Source organism: Ochotona curzoniae, unplaced genomic scaffold, assembly GCF_017591425.1.
Source record: "Ochotona curzoniae isolate NIBS_2020 unplaced genomic scaffold, NIBS_Ocur_1.0 contig_2210, whole genome shotgun sequence".
Taxonomy (NCBI): domain Eukaryota; kingdom Metazoa; phylum Chordata; class Mammalia; order Lagomorpha; family Ochotonidae; genus Ochotona; species Ochotona curzoniae.
This window is the reverse complement of record NW_024465369.1, coordinates 30,528,072-30,544,754: the sequence shown is the minus strand read 5'-3', so window position 1 is coordinate 30,544,754 and position 16,683 is coordinate 30,528,072. Positions and strand designations below refer to the sequence as shown.

The window sequence follows — 16,683 nt, the reverse complement described above, 5'->3', positions numbered from 1 at the left end:
TTAAAAGTCTTATTGCATGTTTGTGGCATATCTGTCTATGCCATACCAAGAGCATGTCCAGCACTCACTCCAGCAAGCTCTCCCATTGTTCCCTTCCCTCTCCAGTAAAAAACCCCTCCATCAGCACACATAAATCTTTCCTGAAAAAGTATTATTTTATCCTGCTCATTGTTTACTTTCTGGAAACCTGAATTCTTGGAGTACAAAATGTCAGTGTTCTCTGTGCTCTGAAATTGTCCATCCGAGGTGAGTGATCTCACAAGGCTTTGGCTTAATAAACCCAAGACAGCAGCAGCTGTGGTTCCTGCCAGGCAGGTCTATTCTTGTGTGCATTAATAAATGAGAAGGGAAGTTGGGAGAAAAAAGAAAAAGGAACAGGAACACATAAACACAATGTCATTTGTCCCAACTTGGAGTGCCCTGGTGCAGACTCAGGACCGGACAGTCACTGAAGCAGTCTCTCTGGAATCACACAGAGAACTACAATTATAGCACAAGCCAGTGGTATTCAGACAGCTGCTGCTCTGCTCCACAACCAGTGCTTGTTCCAAGTACTCCTGCTCCCATCCTAAACACACTCAGACATGCATAAGCCTTTCCCTATAGGGGGAGAACTGTGGTCTCACAATCAGAGGCAGGCTATCTCATTAGCATCCCAAAAGCTGTTTCTGTGGAGCACAGAACATCTGGTTCTCTTTATTATTGTTGCTGATGAGAAAATGCCTTATGTGGTGATCACAGTATGGGAAAAATCATTAGATCTCAGATCTTAATAAAATATATTTGAATATAAATGAGGCTTCCACTGTTGAATTCAGTCCCTGGTTTTTCTTTGTCAAAGGAATCGCTGATGATGACATAGCTGAGGCAGAGTGAATGTTTAGGTGCAGATTTGGATCCATTAATCAACATTTCATAACACATTACCTAACTCTTCGGTGACTGATAATTGTCTTCTCTCCTGTGGGAAGCGGTATCTGTGGCCCAAAACAAAGGTATCCCACAAAGTTAGATTTGTTTTAGCCTATAGATGAGGACTAATATTCTTCATAGTTATGTTCAGCTGTAAACTTTTTAAAAATGAAAGTTTATGGGGTCAGCACAATGGCTCAATTGGTTAGTTCTCCACCCATAGGCACTGGCATCCCATATGAGTACCAGTTCATATTCTAGGTGCTCCACTTCAGGTTTAGCTCTCCACTTATGACCTGGGAAAGCAGAGGAGGATGACCCAAAGCCTTGGGACCCTGCACCCCCATAGGAGATCTGGAAGAAGCTCCTGGCTTCTGGCTTTGGATCATGGTGGCTACTTTGGGAAAACCATAGATAGAGAATCTTTTTCTCTCATATTGATAAATCTGTGCTTCCAATGGAAAGAACGAATTGTCTTCCCACTTAAAAAAAGGAGGGGAGTGGAAGCTTATGACTTCAAGTGATTCTTTATGACCATGCTTAAATGAGTGCTATTTTAATAGCTTCTGAGATACAAGTTCATATTTTATTTTTGGAGTTTCTACAAAGTTGTTATATTATTAAATGAGTTGAAAGCACAAGAGTCATGACTTGTTAAAGCACCAATCCATAACCCTCTGTATAGTGGGTCTCCAAAAATTCAGGGAAAATCAGCATTATGAAGACATAAGCATGGGTAGCATTTTAATCTTATTTTTTAGTTCTATTCTGAGAGCAAGTAACATCACTCAGTAAGGAGGCTGTCCCCAGTTGTGCCCCAGCTACCCTCACAGAAAATCTATTTCAGATTCATGAAGTCGGAAGTCTTTCTGCTCTCTACCTGGAGAAAGCTGTCAGCGAAATGCCACTAGCTCACAACACAATGACACAACACGAACACAATGAAGGGAAAAGGCTTCTTAGGGGCAACAGAGAGAATTTCATATAAAAAAAATCTAAGTATTACATCTCATTCAACATTAGTGCTGATGAACTGCCCTTTATCATCCAAACTAGTTTATCCAAAACATGAACAATCTCGGGAAATGGGCAAAATCCCATGTTGTCCCAACCAGCTTCTTAATTGTGAATGGTATATTAGCAATTTGTCAATCATGCCACAGAAAGTAAATGTGTGTCATAGCAGGGAAGAAAATTGTGCTTTATAATTATGTAAGTTCATGAAAGAAGAGATTTCTACACACAGTTTGGAAATCAGATGATTTCTGATGTGATACAAAAATATTAAGAATCCAGCAATCAGAGCCAGTTTTGCCAGCATGACTTTCACTGGAACTAAATTTAAAAAAGCAATTATGGGTGCTTAGTTTGTGTCTCTTGAATGTCATCAGCAAGTTTAACTCTGTAGACTAAGAGTTTCACAAAAGAGTGTTGGTTTTTTTCCTTATTGGCTATTCAATCCTCTTCAGCTCTGCAGTTCTTAAGTTAGTAAAGAAGGCTGTGGACAAGTCAGCCACGAAGCTAAAGTACTTGGCGACGCATCTCAGCCCTCCCAGAGTAAGTGACCTTACATAAATTACTGATCCTTCCTAAGCCTTGATTTCTTCATGTACATGAAGGAAGAGTCATACTATACAACAAATACGAAAGGAATGAGAACTGATCAACATACTACTTGGCACACAAAGAATGTTCAATATAGTATGGCTATCTTTATTAGGATTTTATCCTCAGTGATTTTATCCTCAAAATTTCACCCTGGCTATGCTCTTAGCTAATAGTGTTTTCCAAATCATTATCCCATCACCAGGCCTGCTCTCCACATGGCTGCAATCACTGAGTGGATCAGGTTGTAGCCAGTGACCCCAGAGTTCCAAATATGACTTCGGCATGGGTAGCAAGAGCCAAATCACTGGATGTATCATCTGCTGACTTCCCAGGCATGTTGGCAGGGAGGCAGATCTGATGTGCGGGCTGGGAATCAATCCAGAGAGCTCATATGTGGTTATTGCAGGTGGCGGCTTAACCAGCTGAGCCTGAACAAGTGCCCCACTAAATGAAAAGAAGAATTCTAAGTAATTTTATAACACAGATCTTGTACATTTTCTGTGCAAAGGAGCGTGAATCTTATCAGAGCCACACAAGAGATTGCAAAGCTCCTGACAAAGCCTAGGGTAGGATCCTATTGAGGCATCTAAGCACTGAAACCATGCACGGGGAATCCTGAGAAACAGCCACAGGCTAGGGCACCAAGAACTGAACAAACATGATCAGCTGTCTTCTTTTTAACCAAGGTTTTTATATTTCTTCACCATCTCAGTAGAATCCAATTTTAAATTTTAACTTTGTTCTGTTCAGAATTCACAGTTGTGAATAATATAACACAAGTATGCCTAAGTTTACAGTCATTTCCATTTAATTCCTACATCTTGGGGCTAACTTTAACAGAAAGCATAAAAGATAAATTTTAAAAAGCTAGCCATATTTATCCCTCTCTGAAGATTCCTCATTTTCACCTTTTGCTTTCATTTATCTATAAATATAACCATCACAACAAAATATACAAATGAGGGCCCAGTGTGGTAGCCTAGTGGCTAAAGCCTTTGCCTTGAATGTGCCGAGATCTCATATGGGCACCAGGTCTAATCCCAGTCGAGGACAGTTAAAAGCCTTGGGATCCTGCACCTACGTGGGAGACCCAGAACACACTCCTGGCTCCTGGCTTCGGATCTGGCCATTGTAGCCACTTGTGGAGTGAAACAGAGGACGGCAGATCTTTCTGCATCTCCTTCACTGTAGATTTGCCTTTCCAATAAAAATAAATAAATCTTTAAAAAATATATACAAACATGTTTATTACTCACTTTCACATAAAGCCATACTAAATATTTTGACATGACTATAAATACACTTTTTAGTTACTACTTTTAAATGATTGCATGTTGTCCTGTCATTTGGTAATAACAATTTAATCAGATAAATTTATTACTATTGACATTAGGGTGGTGTTCATCTAGGATTTGCTATTTTAGATAAATTACATATACGCAAATGTATACCTGTAAGTTGTAATAAACAACCTGACACATTTTGTGTTTCTCTGTGAATCTTTCCTTACAATAAATTTATAGGAACTCAATAAAAGGCCAAAATATGTGTATATATTTAGGATTACTATGCATCACCATACTACTAAGTATGTTGTAACTACTGCTATTTCAATTCTTTACTGAATTATGAACTAAAAGGTAATATGCCAATCCACATTACTGATTTTAGAAATGAAGTGATGAATCTTAGAAAGCTGAAAAACAGGTTTAATGCCATAAAGTTGGCTAATGAGACAATCAGATCTCATACGCAAGCCTTCAGGGCCCTCACTATGCCACATCATCCTTATGTTCTCATGATTCACGATGCTCTCAAGTCTGTTGTCAGCTGCAAGCCAACACAGCAGAGGGCCAGTGAACGGTGTGAAGAGAACCAGAAAGGAAGGCACATGTGGGTAGAAGGCAGAAAGCAAAATGCAACATGCAACAGCATTGAAAAACTTCATACAGTTATTCCAGATTATTTCTGTCCAGTTTGCTTACTTATTTCCAAGACAGCAGAAATTCATTGCTTAAATTTTCATGGCATGGGTTACAGCAGACACAGGCACTCACAATTCTCAGCAGAACCCATCACTTGATCTATAGTAAGTGCCTTAAACTATAGAGCACTTGACAGCCTGATATTTCCAAAGCACTTTAACGTTTCCAAGATGCTCCTTCTTATACAACTCAGAGCTGGTGCAAGTATTATTTTCCTATTTGTGTTTTAGATTCTTTTTTTTTTCATCATTATTATTATTATTGGAAAGTCAAATGTACAGAGAGGAGAGACAGAGAGAAAGATCTTCCCTCTGCTGGTTCACTCCCCAAGTGGCCACAACTGAGTCAATCTGAAGCCAGGAGCTTCTTCTGGGTCTCCCACATGGATGCAGGGTCCCAAGGCGTTAACCATCCTTGACTTTTTCCAGGCCATAAGCAGGGAGCTGGATGGGAAGTGAAGCAGCCGGGATATGAAACAGCACTCATGCGGGATCCTGGTGCATGCAAGGCGAGGACTTTAGCCACTAAGCTACCTTGCTGGGCCTACTTTCCCATTTTACAGGCAAGAAAAATGAAAAGTTCAAAGAGTAAAGTCCATGGAGCACAACAGGCAGTATGAAGCATGACTCCTTTATTTTGGTCTCCTAGAGGAAGTTCTTCTGTATTGATATGAACTTCAATTCTTCACGAGTACATTAACCACAAACAAAATATTATTGTTTAAAGGTTAGTTTTGGAAACGAGGTTTTATATTAACTAAGTTAGAGAATCTAACCACCATACAGGCTTCTAGCTTTGCCTCAGGCAGGTCACTTGTCTTTCTGACACTGTATCTTCTTTTCTGACATGAGAAACTTGAGATGGTTGGTCTTTTAAGGTCTTTTTTTCCATGCTGCTATTCAGTTTGATGCATTTCTTAAAGGACTATTTGAAGGGACCATTTTCATAGTGAAAACTAAATTTCAAGCCTCCTCAGGGACACAGTTCGAGTCTCTTCAAGATTTTTTAAAGGCATAAGAAACAAAACTTAGAATGCATGCACATTCTAATGAGCAGAAAAATTATTTTCACTCTCAAAATAGGTGAAAGGATGACAACACTGTTTCTATTTCAGAAAGATTACAAGCTGTAAGCAGAAGGGAACATGGAGAGGCATGCCACCACGGGAACCGTCTGACATTTTTTGGTTGACCTTTGAAAAGTACAACATATGAACAATGAAAGGCTATGCTTTAGTTCAGGTCAGATTCATAAAGAAATGAGTACTTTTCAACTGCAGATTTTCATCCAGTCATTAGTTATAAAGCTGACATCAGTGTGGAAGCCAGCAGGTTTAAAAGTGCAGTAAAATGGATTACAGTACGTTATCAGAACACATCATAGAAGGTAGCAGCAAAGGTCAAGTTAGTGTTGTGATTCTGCTCTCAGCCTCAGAGCTGGGACTTCTGCTGGCTCTAAGGAGCTGCTGCATTGCAGAGTTGGGCCAAAGGAGAGTACCAGAGAGGCTGGAGGGCTGCCCGGAGGAAGATGGAACCTGATCCTTTCTGCTTGTGTTCCCCACCTCCCCCGTTGTCGCACCCCCTCTTCACCCTAGCAGAACAGCTGGTTCCAGTTTGTTGTTTTCCCATATTTCTAGGGCCAGCCTCACTGAGCTCCTTCCAAGACTCCAGCTGATGACTGTTCCCTTCCCAGAAGTTTGGCTCCAAAGCTCTTCCCTTGAACTTCTAGGTTCCTACAACTCTAACCTTTCCCTGTGATGCTCCGTCCTCTGAATGGGAATATCTTCCTGCTAGCAGCAGCTGCCATGATACCTCAGGGCAGTGCCAATGGATGACAGCCAGCCCCTGAGATGCTTGTTATTGGTCCACATCCATATCAGGAGCTTGAACCAGAGAATAAATGAAGCACAATACCAAGCACGCTGGAGGTTGGCTGATTTCTCTTCCTAAAAGACTTTCTCAAAAAGAGGCAGAAAACTGAGTTACACCCAGGTGCAACTCTTTATCTCATCGCAGATCTGTAGTAAACAGTCAGCAGGCAGATCAATTACTCTTGAGTGAAATCTTGGTGGTTTCCCTAGTTAATGATTCTTCTTATTACAGTCACTTCTAATATAACACCTAGATTTTTGTGGCCTTATGGGGCCCTGATTGATTCATAAGTCAGGTCAAGGTACACCTTGAAGTAACTTCTCCTTTAATTATATACATACAAAAGTGGATTCACGAAAAGAGTACCATATGGGTAAAAAACGCTGGTAATAAATTATTATAACCAGTACATTATGAGAAAAAAAAAAGGCTTACTTGAATAAGCCTTTTACATGTGATATACACTGATTTCCTATAATACTGTATACTTTCAAAAAATATATCACAGAACTAAAAGCAATACAGAAAATCCTCCACAACAGAACATTCTTTCTAAAAGCAACAAAAACAAAAGCAACAGTAAGTGAGCAGGAATTTACTCGATTCTTTATACCTGGGTCCATACCAAGGTATCTCTTTCTTTTAGGACCTAGGTAAATATGCTAGTCTGTTAAAGTTGGCTAAACTTAGCCCAAGAAAGAAGAATTTGGAAATTATGCTGAGGTTAGGGAAGACTGCTCAAGTTGGAGAAAGAATTAGCTAAAATAACAGACATCAGTACATGTTTAAAATGAGCTTTAGCCTCTAATAAACACCATGTGACCTTTAGAATCCACCTACCTTCCATCCCCAGCTGTGAAAACAAGAGTTGGAGAAGATGGCTCTTCTTAGCTACGTTAGTAGGCATTACCATCTTTCATTTTGGCTAAGATTGAGCTATACATCATCCAAAACTAAGTGCTATTTAGATGTCATTAAAGAAATTCCCCAATATAAACTATTCAACAGGAATAACAAAACCAAGTTCTCTCCCCTTCCCCCTTTTAAGCCAGAGGCAACTGTAAGGAAACTGGCAGAAACTTAGAAACTTTAAGGAAAATCAGTTTCAACTAAAGATTCTATTGACAAGCCCTTTCACCGCCTTATACCAATGCAACAAAAGCCAGCACATAAAACTATTTTTCCATTCCATTTGTTTTGGGAGAGACTGAATCAGTGAAATGTCAAGTGTCCACTTCTAATGGCAGACAGCTACACTCGCCTGCCTGCCAGAGACAAAGGAGAGCATAGCCAGCAGTCCCAGGAGAAATGGCCCAGCAGAGCTCCCAGCTCTCGCCACTTTACCCTTCACCTTTCCAACAACAACAACAACAAAATTAGAATTTTTCAAGTAAATATTTACAACAACATTTGCTAGTAAGGCATGTGACGCTAGTCTAGGAACACTTTTATAATACATAAAGAAAATAGTAATATTGTTGTGGATGAGAATGCTTTAGGGTAGTCAAAAAATAGTTTCCTACTGTATGCCAAATCAACATGGTTTAATATATGAAATAATACAAGATGATAACTCTTTGTGAAACATTCAATTTTTTTTTTTCAAATTTGAGCAGCCTAAATTCTTAGGAGGAAATTGACCATCTCTTATCTGAAATCCTTGGGGCAGAGTGCACTCAGATCTCAGGGGTTTTCTGCTTTTCAAATATTTGCATAGACTATATAAGGTAAACATTGATAATCAGCTCAGAAAGCTTTTGGATTTTGGGGGCATTTAAGATTTTTTGGATTTGGTATACTTATCAGTAATACCAATACTCATTTAAATAACCTGAAAAAAATACTATGGCACTGTAAGGAACTATTTAATAGCATATGGTATCCCAGTTTAAATGGGATTGAACAATAACAAAAAGCAGCAGTGAAAACACAATCCACCAAACAGCCAAGCTTCCCACCAGCTGATGGTGTTGGTCTCCTACTAACTGTACAGAATAAATTCTATTGGTGAAAGTTACAGTAATAACACACATTGCAAAAAATGAATGCTTCCAAATTATATGAGGAAACTTCAATTTCTTTCAAAGCATCAAACAGGCATCCTAAAGCTTCTGATACACAAATTTAATATCCAGGTAGAATAGCTATGAGCCATAGGAACATCTTTCATTAGAAAAAATTTGTATTGATCTACTATTTAGAATCAACTAAAATATTTTGTAATTTAGGGCCTGGCATGATGGATTAATTAATTAATCCTCCCGTGCAAGTGTCAGCATCCCGTATGGGCAACAACTCCTGTCTCGGCTGCTCCACTTCCCATTCAGCTCCCTGCTAATGGCCTGGGAAAACAGTGGAGGATGATCCAAAGCCTTGGGATCCTTCACCCACACATGGGAGACCTGAAAGAAGCTCCTGGCTCCTGGCTTAGAAATGGTTCAGCTCCAGACGTTGCAGCCAACCTGGGAGTGAACCAGCAGATGGAAGATCTTTGTCTCCTTCTCTCTAAGAATCTGCCTTTCCAATAAAAAATTTTAAAAAGACAAAATTAAGGGCCCAGCACAGTAGCCTAGCAGCTAAATTCCTTGCCTTGTATGCGCCGGGATCCCAGTTGGGCACCGGTTCTAATCCCAGTGGCCCCAATTCCCATCCAGTTCCATGCTTGCAGCCTGGGAAAGCAATCAAGGATGGCCCAAAGCCTTGGGACCTTATACCCACGTGGGAGACCCAGAAGAGGCTCCTAGTTCTTGGCTTCAGATAGGCTGAGCTCCGGCCATTGTGGCCATTTGTGGAGTGAATTATCGGATGAGAGATCTTTCTCTCTGTATATCTGACTTTCCAATAAACCATAAAAAAGACAAAATTAAATAATTTAAGAAATTGAACCATAACACACCAATTGCTTCCCCCAAAATCTATTAATTATTATTCCTTAAAATATTACTTTAGTCACATACAAAAATATGAAAAATGAGGGCTCTTTGAAAAGTTCATGGAAAATATATAACCATAAAACCATGCTGAAGTTTCAAAAATGTTTTGTACCTAAATAAGGTTATCATTACATTTCATTTTTCATGGATTTCTTGAAGTACTTTTATATAGGTTTTAAATTATCTGTGAAGTACATAAAGTAATTTGACACAGCTTACCTTTTTCAGGAACCGAACTCCATAGGTAAAAACATACAGGTAAAATGAAAATCTCCACCTGTAGAAAGTTAAAAACATTATATCACATTAAGCTTACAAAAAATTATGTGTCACTAAGCTTACAAAAAAGTTACAACATTTGTTCTTCTGCTGCCAACCAGGGATTCAGTCTATGAGGAATTGCCAGCAGAACAAATACACTCATGCGCATGGCTTCTAGGAAGTATTTTAGTATTAATAATTATATTTATAATCTAACCTTTTTGTGATTTTTAAGCACTTGTGATTATTTCTCCTGATTCACAACCATTTGTAAATGTACAAGTCTGAATAGTGTTAAGGAACTTTCTCAGATTTCCACAGCTAGAAATGCCTGGACAAGGCATTAAACTCAATCGTGTCTTACTTCCAAGTTCCTATTTCATTCCCTTGCTTCCCAGTCTCGCACTCCTACTCATAACACTTCTATAATTTCTAGCCTTTACAGTAACCCTAAAACTATATCTCCAGTTTCGGAAAGAAAGCATAAGTTTAAATTTGGTGTGTAAATGATCAACATAGTGTACTTGATGATAGCATTTTTACAATACTCATGTGTTTGTTTCCATCTAATTTTGGATCCAGCTTATGAAGTCCTTACAAAGTAAGAACTTTGCACAAGTACCTGCAGAGGCTGTTACATGGGAGCTACCAGGAGGTAAAAGAAGCTCTTGTTTAGAAATTAAGAATCTAGTGCATGGGTAACATACAGTAATCTAACATTTCCTCAGTTAATTGCTATATTTGCTTACTGCTTCTTTTCTCTTTCCCCAACATGAAACCTTTGTTAATCATCTTTGGGAGAATTTGGTTCAACATTATAAAGGTATGTAAGGTAGTTCTGAATTATTTTTCTGGAATGAGTAACTACAGCTATGTGTAAAAATATAAACATTAATATTTAAATTATTTTGTATTCTCATAAATTGTTAGTCCTTATTTATTTGGGAGAAAGACAGAGAGAGAGAGAAAGGAGATCTTCCATTTGCTAGTGACTACTCTATTGCCTGCAACGACCATTGCTGGGCCAGGCCAAAGCCAGGAGCCTGCTCTTCGATGCAGATCTCCCACTGGGGTGGTGGCGAGGCAATCACGTGAGCTATCCCTCCTGCCTCTGAGGGTACATGTCAACAAGAAGCTGGACTCAGAAGTGGAGCTAGGACTTGAACCCAAGCATACTCAACTGCCTTTCCAAATGCTTGCTTCTTCTGTGTCTTTAATAACTATTTATTAACATCTTTGAGGATGTTTCTAAAGGAATGTGCATAGAATCTAAAAACTCAAATTATTCTTGTAAATGGTTTGCAGTCTTATTCCACTACAAACCACACTGAGCTGTTAAGCTTCAGTTTTTAATTAAGAGAGCTTTAAGGTTTTATTTTAAATCATGAAAATATTTTATGTTCTTTAATATATGAGTGCCTACATATATATTTACACAAAAGAAACTTTCATTTTACTTTGTACTCAACTTCCAATTTCTTGCATTTTTGATGTATGAATCACTGTGTCTTTAAAAGCTGCCTGTATTTTAGTAAATTGTGTACCAGAATTTATGTTAGAAGTACACCTGGTTACACATCACACATGAAAACAAAGAAAAGGATGACCAATCAAAAGGCAAACTACTTTATGCTACTATCACACAGCATCTACATGGTATTTCATCACTAACATGACCCAGTTTTCTTAAAGCATGTGTCCTATCACTGGAGCACTAATGACTGCATCATTTGAATAACAACTTGCGATGAATATTTAGAAGGCACAAAATATTTGCTGGAAAAAAATTTTCAAGGATTCTACAACATAAAAGAAAGATGTTGTTATTTGTGGAGTATCATACTAGTCAATTCCAGGTAGCAGCCCCTGGTAAAGTCTCTCCCACATTTGACAGACTATCTGTAAAGAGAGAGAATGAAATGAAGGTGCATCTAACCATAAAAAGGCAGATATGATCCCTAATTTATTGCTATAATCAGGAAAACAAAATCTGAAAATGGAAAAGTATATTTTAAAATGTGATTAGAGGCAATAAAAAACAATCTGTAGGCCTCGAAGGAAGCAAGAGAATCTTCATCTGCACATCTCCCTTTTTTCACTTTTTGCCATCTTGAACACAAATGCAAAAGTCTGCATCAGTTAAAACCCCAGACAGCAATGGGCCATGACTTGAGGATGCTTTCCAACGCAGCAGCAAAAAATCTCCCACACCATCAGTTAGTGATGGCTACTTTAAAAGAGAGAAGGGGAAGTCCTTTTTTTTGTTCCACTCTGGCATCATTTAGCTGCAGAAAAGCAGCTTTAGGAACAAGATGATGTGTGAACATGTTGAATGCTGGGAGTTGGAGTTCTTACATAATCCATACAGAAAGTAACAGAGAAGAAGGGACTGGAGAAAGCTGCCTTATACAAAACTCTTCTAGTCTATCAAAAATAGGTCAAAGCTTATACACATCAATCTGCTACAGGGTTGAAGATTCATAAGAGGAATTTCACTTACAAACCAGAGGACCAGAACTGGGGCCAATACTCCTGGATCCTCTGCATGAGTAGTATTAGGTGGACATTTCAAAACTCAGAAATGACAATCACAGCTAAAGGCTAATATGGGTTTACTAAGTAAGACCTTACATAAAGGAAAAAAGTATACTAAAGAGCCGTGGAAGAACAGTCTCTGAAAAATGATTTCCAAGGGAAATCAAAGTTAATTTTAAGTAAAGTATTTGGCATCATCGATATAATAGCACGAGGCATGTCCTCCCCCCATCCCCCGCTAAAAATCAAAAGTAAAATGCTGTAAATCAATAAAGCAGTCATGGGTATGAAAAAGAACAATTATAGGTAAAATAGGGAAGTATTACATTGATTGTAAAAATGGACCACATAAAAATCAAAGCAAGTCAACACACAAATAAAATGGAAAAGACAACAAAATGTCCAGGTGGTTTCCAATTGTCTCCTTTGTAGTATGAAATGCCAGCAGGAATGGAGGTCTCAAATGAAGAGTGCTATGGCTGGCCAAATTATGCTTTATTTGTCAGCAAATCTGAAAGATATATATTCAAGGGCCATGAAAATACATGATTACTCATAAACTATTACTAAGGAATTACTTTGGCTTTTGAAACTTAAGGATATAAATAAAAATTGAAAATGCAAAAAATAATTTTAAAATAAAGGGATTATGGTTAGCAACATATATAATTGTCCAAAATCCATTGCTCATTTAAATTCTGTCATTCTTTAAGTGATGGAATCAACCCAAGTGTTGCTCAACTGATGACTGTATAAAGAAATATGATATAGAGAGAAGCAGGATGGTGAAATAGGGTAAGGATGTGTTTAAACAGAGAATCATTAGGCAGGGTGAAGCAGAGAGGACACATTCTAGGAAATAGATGAAGACAGGCTGACAGCAGAGGGGCAACAGGACACCAAAGGACACAGGAAACCAGCAGAGACAACAGTGTGCATTTCAGTGACCAAATATCCCAATGGCAGTCAGCACGCAGTGATCTGAGTTCCACCAATGGCCAGAGTTCCACCAGCAGCCAGGAGGCAACTGGAGTTCACTGGGAGCTTAGAAGGTGAACCCAGGCAAACAACTGCCTATCCTGTTCATCGAGCGGAGACAGCAGTATACCTCAAACAGGCAGTGCAGGAACAGCATGAATTTCACATCCCAGACCTCCTACCCCCTACCCCACCCTCCACCCCACAGCAGCAGGTGCCATTTTTTGGTAGGGAAGCAAAAGCTGTGGGATGGGATGGCACAGGTACTAAGCTGGGAGTGAAGTCATTTCTAGCTCAGCACATTGCACCAATGTGGCATCCTACAGGTTCCACCCCAAATAGGTCCAAGTACCCCAAGACCTAATGCCCAGCAGATCCAGGACTCCACCAATAGCACATCAGGTGCCAATGTATACAAGGTGGCAAGGGTTTTGAGACTGGAGGGACAACAGTGAAATGTGCATGTGAAGAGCTGGGAGTGAACTTGCTTCCAGCTCAGTGCATTGCACTTGGTCTCATAGAGAAAATAGTACTCAATTTGGCATGCTATGGGTCAAAATAGGTCTGAGTAGTCCTCAGACATAATGGATAGCAGGTTCTGGCAAGATTAGCACCACCAACATCTTAGTTATTTAGGATACCCAGTGTCTTCCTAATACTGGGAACTGCTTGAACCAGAAGTGGGAGAAAGACTGTACAAACAACAGTGCAGCCACAGCATGAAATCATAGCAGGATTATGATAGAAGCCTAACACAAGAACCCACACCTAAAACTCACTGCAGGGAGTGGCATAAGTAACTGCAAAACAAGGAATCTTGTACCAAATACAATCAGTAAAATCGAACTATAGATCTGTGGGTAACACAGCTTAGAAACCTGCCCTAAAGAGAAGTAGTACAATGACCAAGAGCAAAAGAAGAGACAGAGGTACAATGAATATTACTGAAGACTCCCCTGCAAGGGAGCTAAACCCTTTACCAACCTCAGAGTTAACTGAAAAATACATTGAGAAAATGGAGGATACAGAATTCAGAAAACTCATTATAAAGCTTCTTATCAACAACAAGAAGCACATACAGGAGCTCAGGGAATATATCATAAAGGAAATAACACTGAAACAAAATCAACTATAACTGTTAGAAATTAAGGATGCAATGGAGCAAATTAAAAATTCAGTGGAAAGTCTCCATGATAGAAGAATGATGCAGAAGAAATAATTTCAGAATTGGAAGATATTTCTTGCCACAATGGTGAAACAACCAAAAAGCTGGATGAAGAATTGAGTCAAATTCAATTTCTAAGTTATAATTTATAAGAAAACTAAGAACAATGAGGAAAGTATTCAAGAATTAAGAGACACTATTAAAAGGCCAACTATGAGTTATGGGAGTTCCAGAAGCTGAAGAAAAAGAAGCTGGGTTTAAAGATGTATTAAATGAAATAATAAAGGAATACTTCTCTAATCTGGAGAAAGATTTGGGAAACAGAATATAGGAGGGGCACAGAACTTCCAACAGGGTTGAACAAAAGCGATTCTCACCACAACACATGATAAGCAAGCTTAAGTGTGTATGTGAAAAAGTCAATTGACCTGTAGAGGAATCTCAATCATACTCACAGATGACCTTTCACAGGAAACTCTACAGGCCAGAAGAGAATGCAGCAACATATTCCAGATTCTAAGAGGAGAAAACCATTAGCCCAGGATAACAAACCGGCAAAGCTATCCTTTGTTTTTGAAAATGAAATAAAATTTTTCCACAGTAAAGCAAAATTCAAAGAACACACTTGTTCCACATCTGCCCTACAAATGATACTTAAAATTGTTCTCTTGACAGAGAAAAAGAATAGTACCCACCTAAACCAATGGCAAATGGGAAGACATCCCAGTAAAATAACAAGAGAAGACCAAATCAAACAATGAACAACCCACTGCTAAAATGACAGGACCAAATTACTACACATTCGTATTAACTCTGAATGGATTAAATGAATTAAACCCATCAATCAAATGTGACAGAGTAGTAGATTGAATGAAAAAACAAAACACATCTATTTGTTGCCTGCAGAAGACACATGTCACCAACAAAGTTGAGCAGAAACTATATCTTACGGATTTTGAAATTTTTTTCATTTCTTCAAGAAAGTTTTTTTTCCTCATATGAAATTCTTCATTGATTGATGGGTCATACAATAGCATCATTTTCTTCAAGAAGATTCTTGATTTTCTTTTTCATTTCTTCAGTGACACATTAGTAATTCAATAGCATGTTATTTAACTACATGATGTTATAAACTTATTTTTCTTGCTGTTGTTGATTTTGTTTTGTGGCTTTTCATTTAAGGGGGTGTATAGTATCTGTGTAATGGCAGTGATCATACCCAGATGTGAGGATATGCGTTAATATGTATTTCTACTTCTAGATCAAATACTCACTCCCGATAAAACTGTTAAATACATTTTACAATAGGATGATGGACTCTCTGCCATTGTCCCTGCCCACAATGATGGAATATAACTGTTTAAGAAGAACTATACTATTGTAATAGCATAGTGGAAATCAGTGTGTGGAAGAGGGATTTGGGGCAAGGTGATGAGGAAAATCCCAGAGTCTACGGAATTATATCATAAAATGATAATATAAATAAAATTTAAAATGAAAAAAAAAGAAATGTGGTATATATAATTGTGAAATACTATTCAGACACAAAATGAAATAGTCTTTTACAACAAAATGGATACAACTGAAAGCCATTATGTTTAGTAAATAAACCAGTCCCCAAAACACAATTAACATATGCTTTCTTTGATATGTAGCAGATAACACAGAACACGAAAAATGTATAAGAATGAAACGAACATTCTGTGATTTGACTGTTTTTAGTCATTTTATATTCCTATAGAGCTGTAGTCTGTACTTTTTACTTGTTGAATACTATGGTCTGCAGTACATTAAATCTGTGACTATGCAGTGGGTTAAAATTATGTTTTTCTAAAAATTGAATTAAAGATAAAAAGAATGGAAGGAAAGGTTTAAGAGACGAAATAGGGGAAGAGGGAAAGTGTAGATATCTTCTTTGAATTGTACCCATGAAATATAAGAAATTTGTTTTATATTAACAAAATTTTTAAAATATATATAGAATACTTAACAGTAATTATAAGACAAACCCTTAGATTATGTTAAAGCACACAGCAACTGAAAAAGGTTGTTGTTATATTCATTTTTATAAGGAATTTTAAAAAGATATTTCAAATATTTTTTTTAATTTAATAACATTTATTAGCTGAGACATCACTGAATAGCACTGATTTAGTAAGACTATTTTCTTTTTTTAAAGATTTATTTTTATTATTTTGTTTATTGGAAAGGCGGATATACAGAGAGGAGAGACAGAGAGGAAGATCTTCCGTCCGATGATTCACTCCCTAAGTGAGCACAACGGCCAATGCTATGCCGATCCGAAGCCAGGAGCCTCTTCCGGGTCTCCCACACGGGTGCAGGGTCCCAAAGCTTTGGCCGTCCTTGACTGCTTTCCTGGGCCACCGGCAGGGGGCTGGAAGGGAAGCGGGGCTGCCGGGATAGAACCGGCGCCC

The 16,683-nt window shown here is 38.3% G+C and overlaps 1 protein-coding gene across 2 annotated transcripts in view; it reads right to left on the bottom strand.

Moving 5' to 3' along the window:
* CERS6 (ceramide synthase 6) overlaps nucleotides 1–16,683 on the bottom strand; it is a 278,575-nt gene that overhangs the window by 126,919 nt on the left and 134,973 nt on the right. For both annotated transcript variants that reach the window (XM_040971676.1, XM_040971677.1), the window contains exon 4: nucleotides 9,529–9,586. In XM_040971676.1, the coding sequence (XP_040827610.1) occupies nucleotides 9,529–9,586 (58 nt within the window). The remainder of the gene's footprint in view (nucleotides 1–9,528; nucleotides 9,587–16,683) is intronic.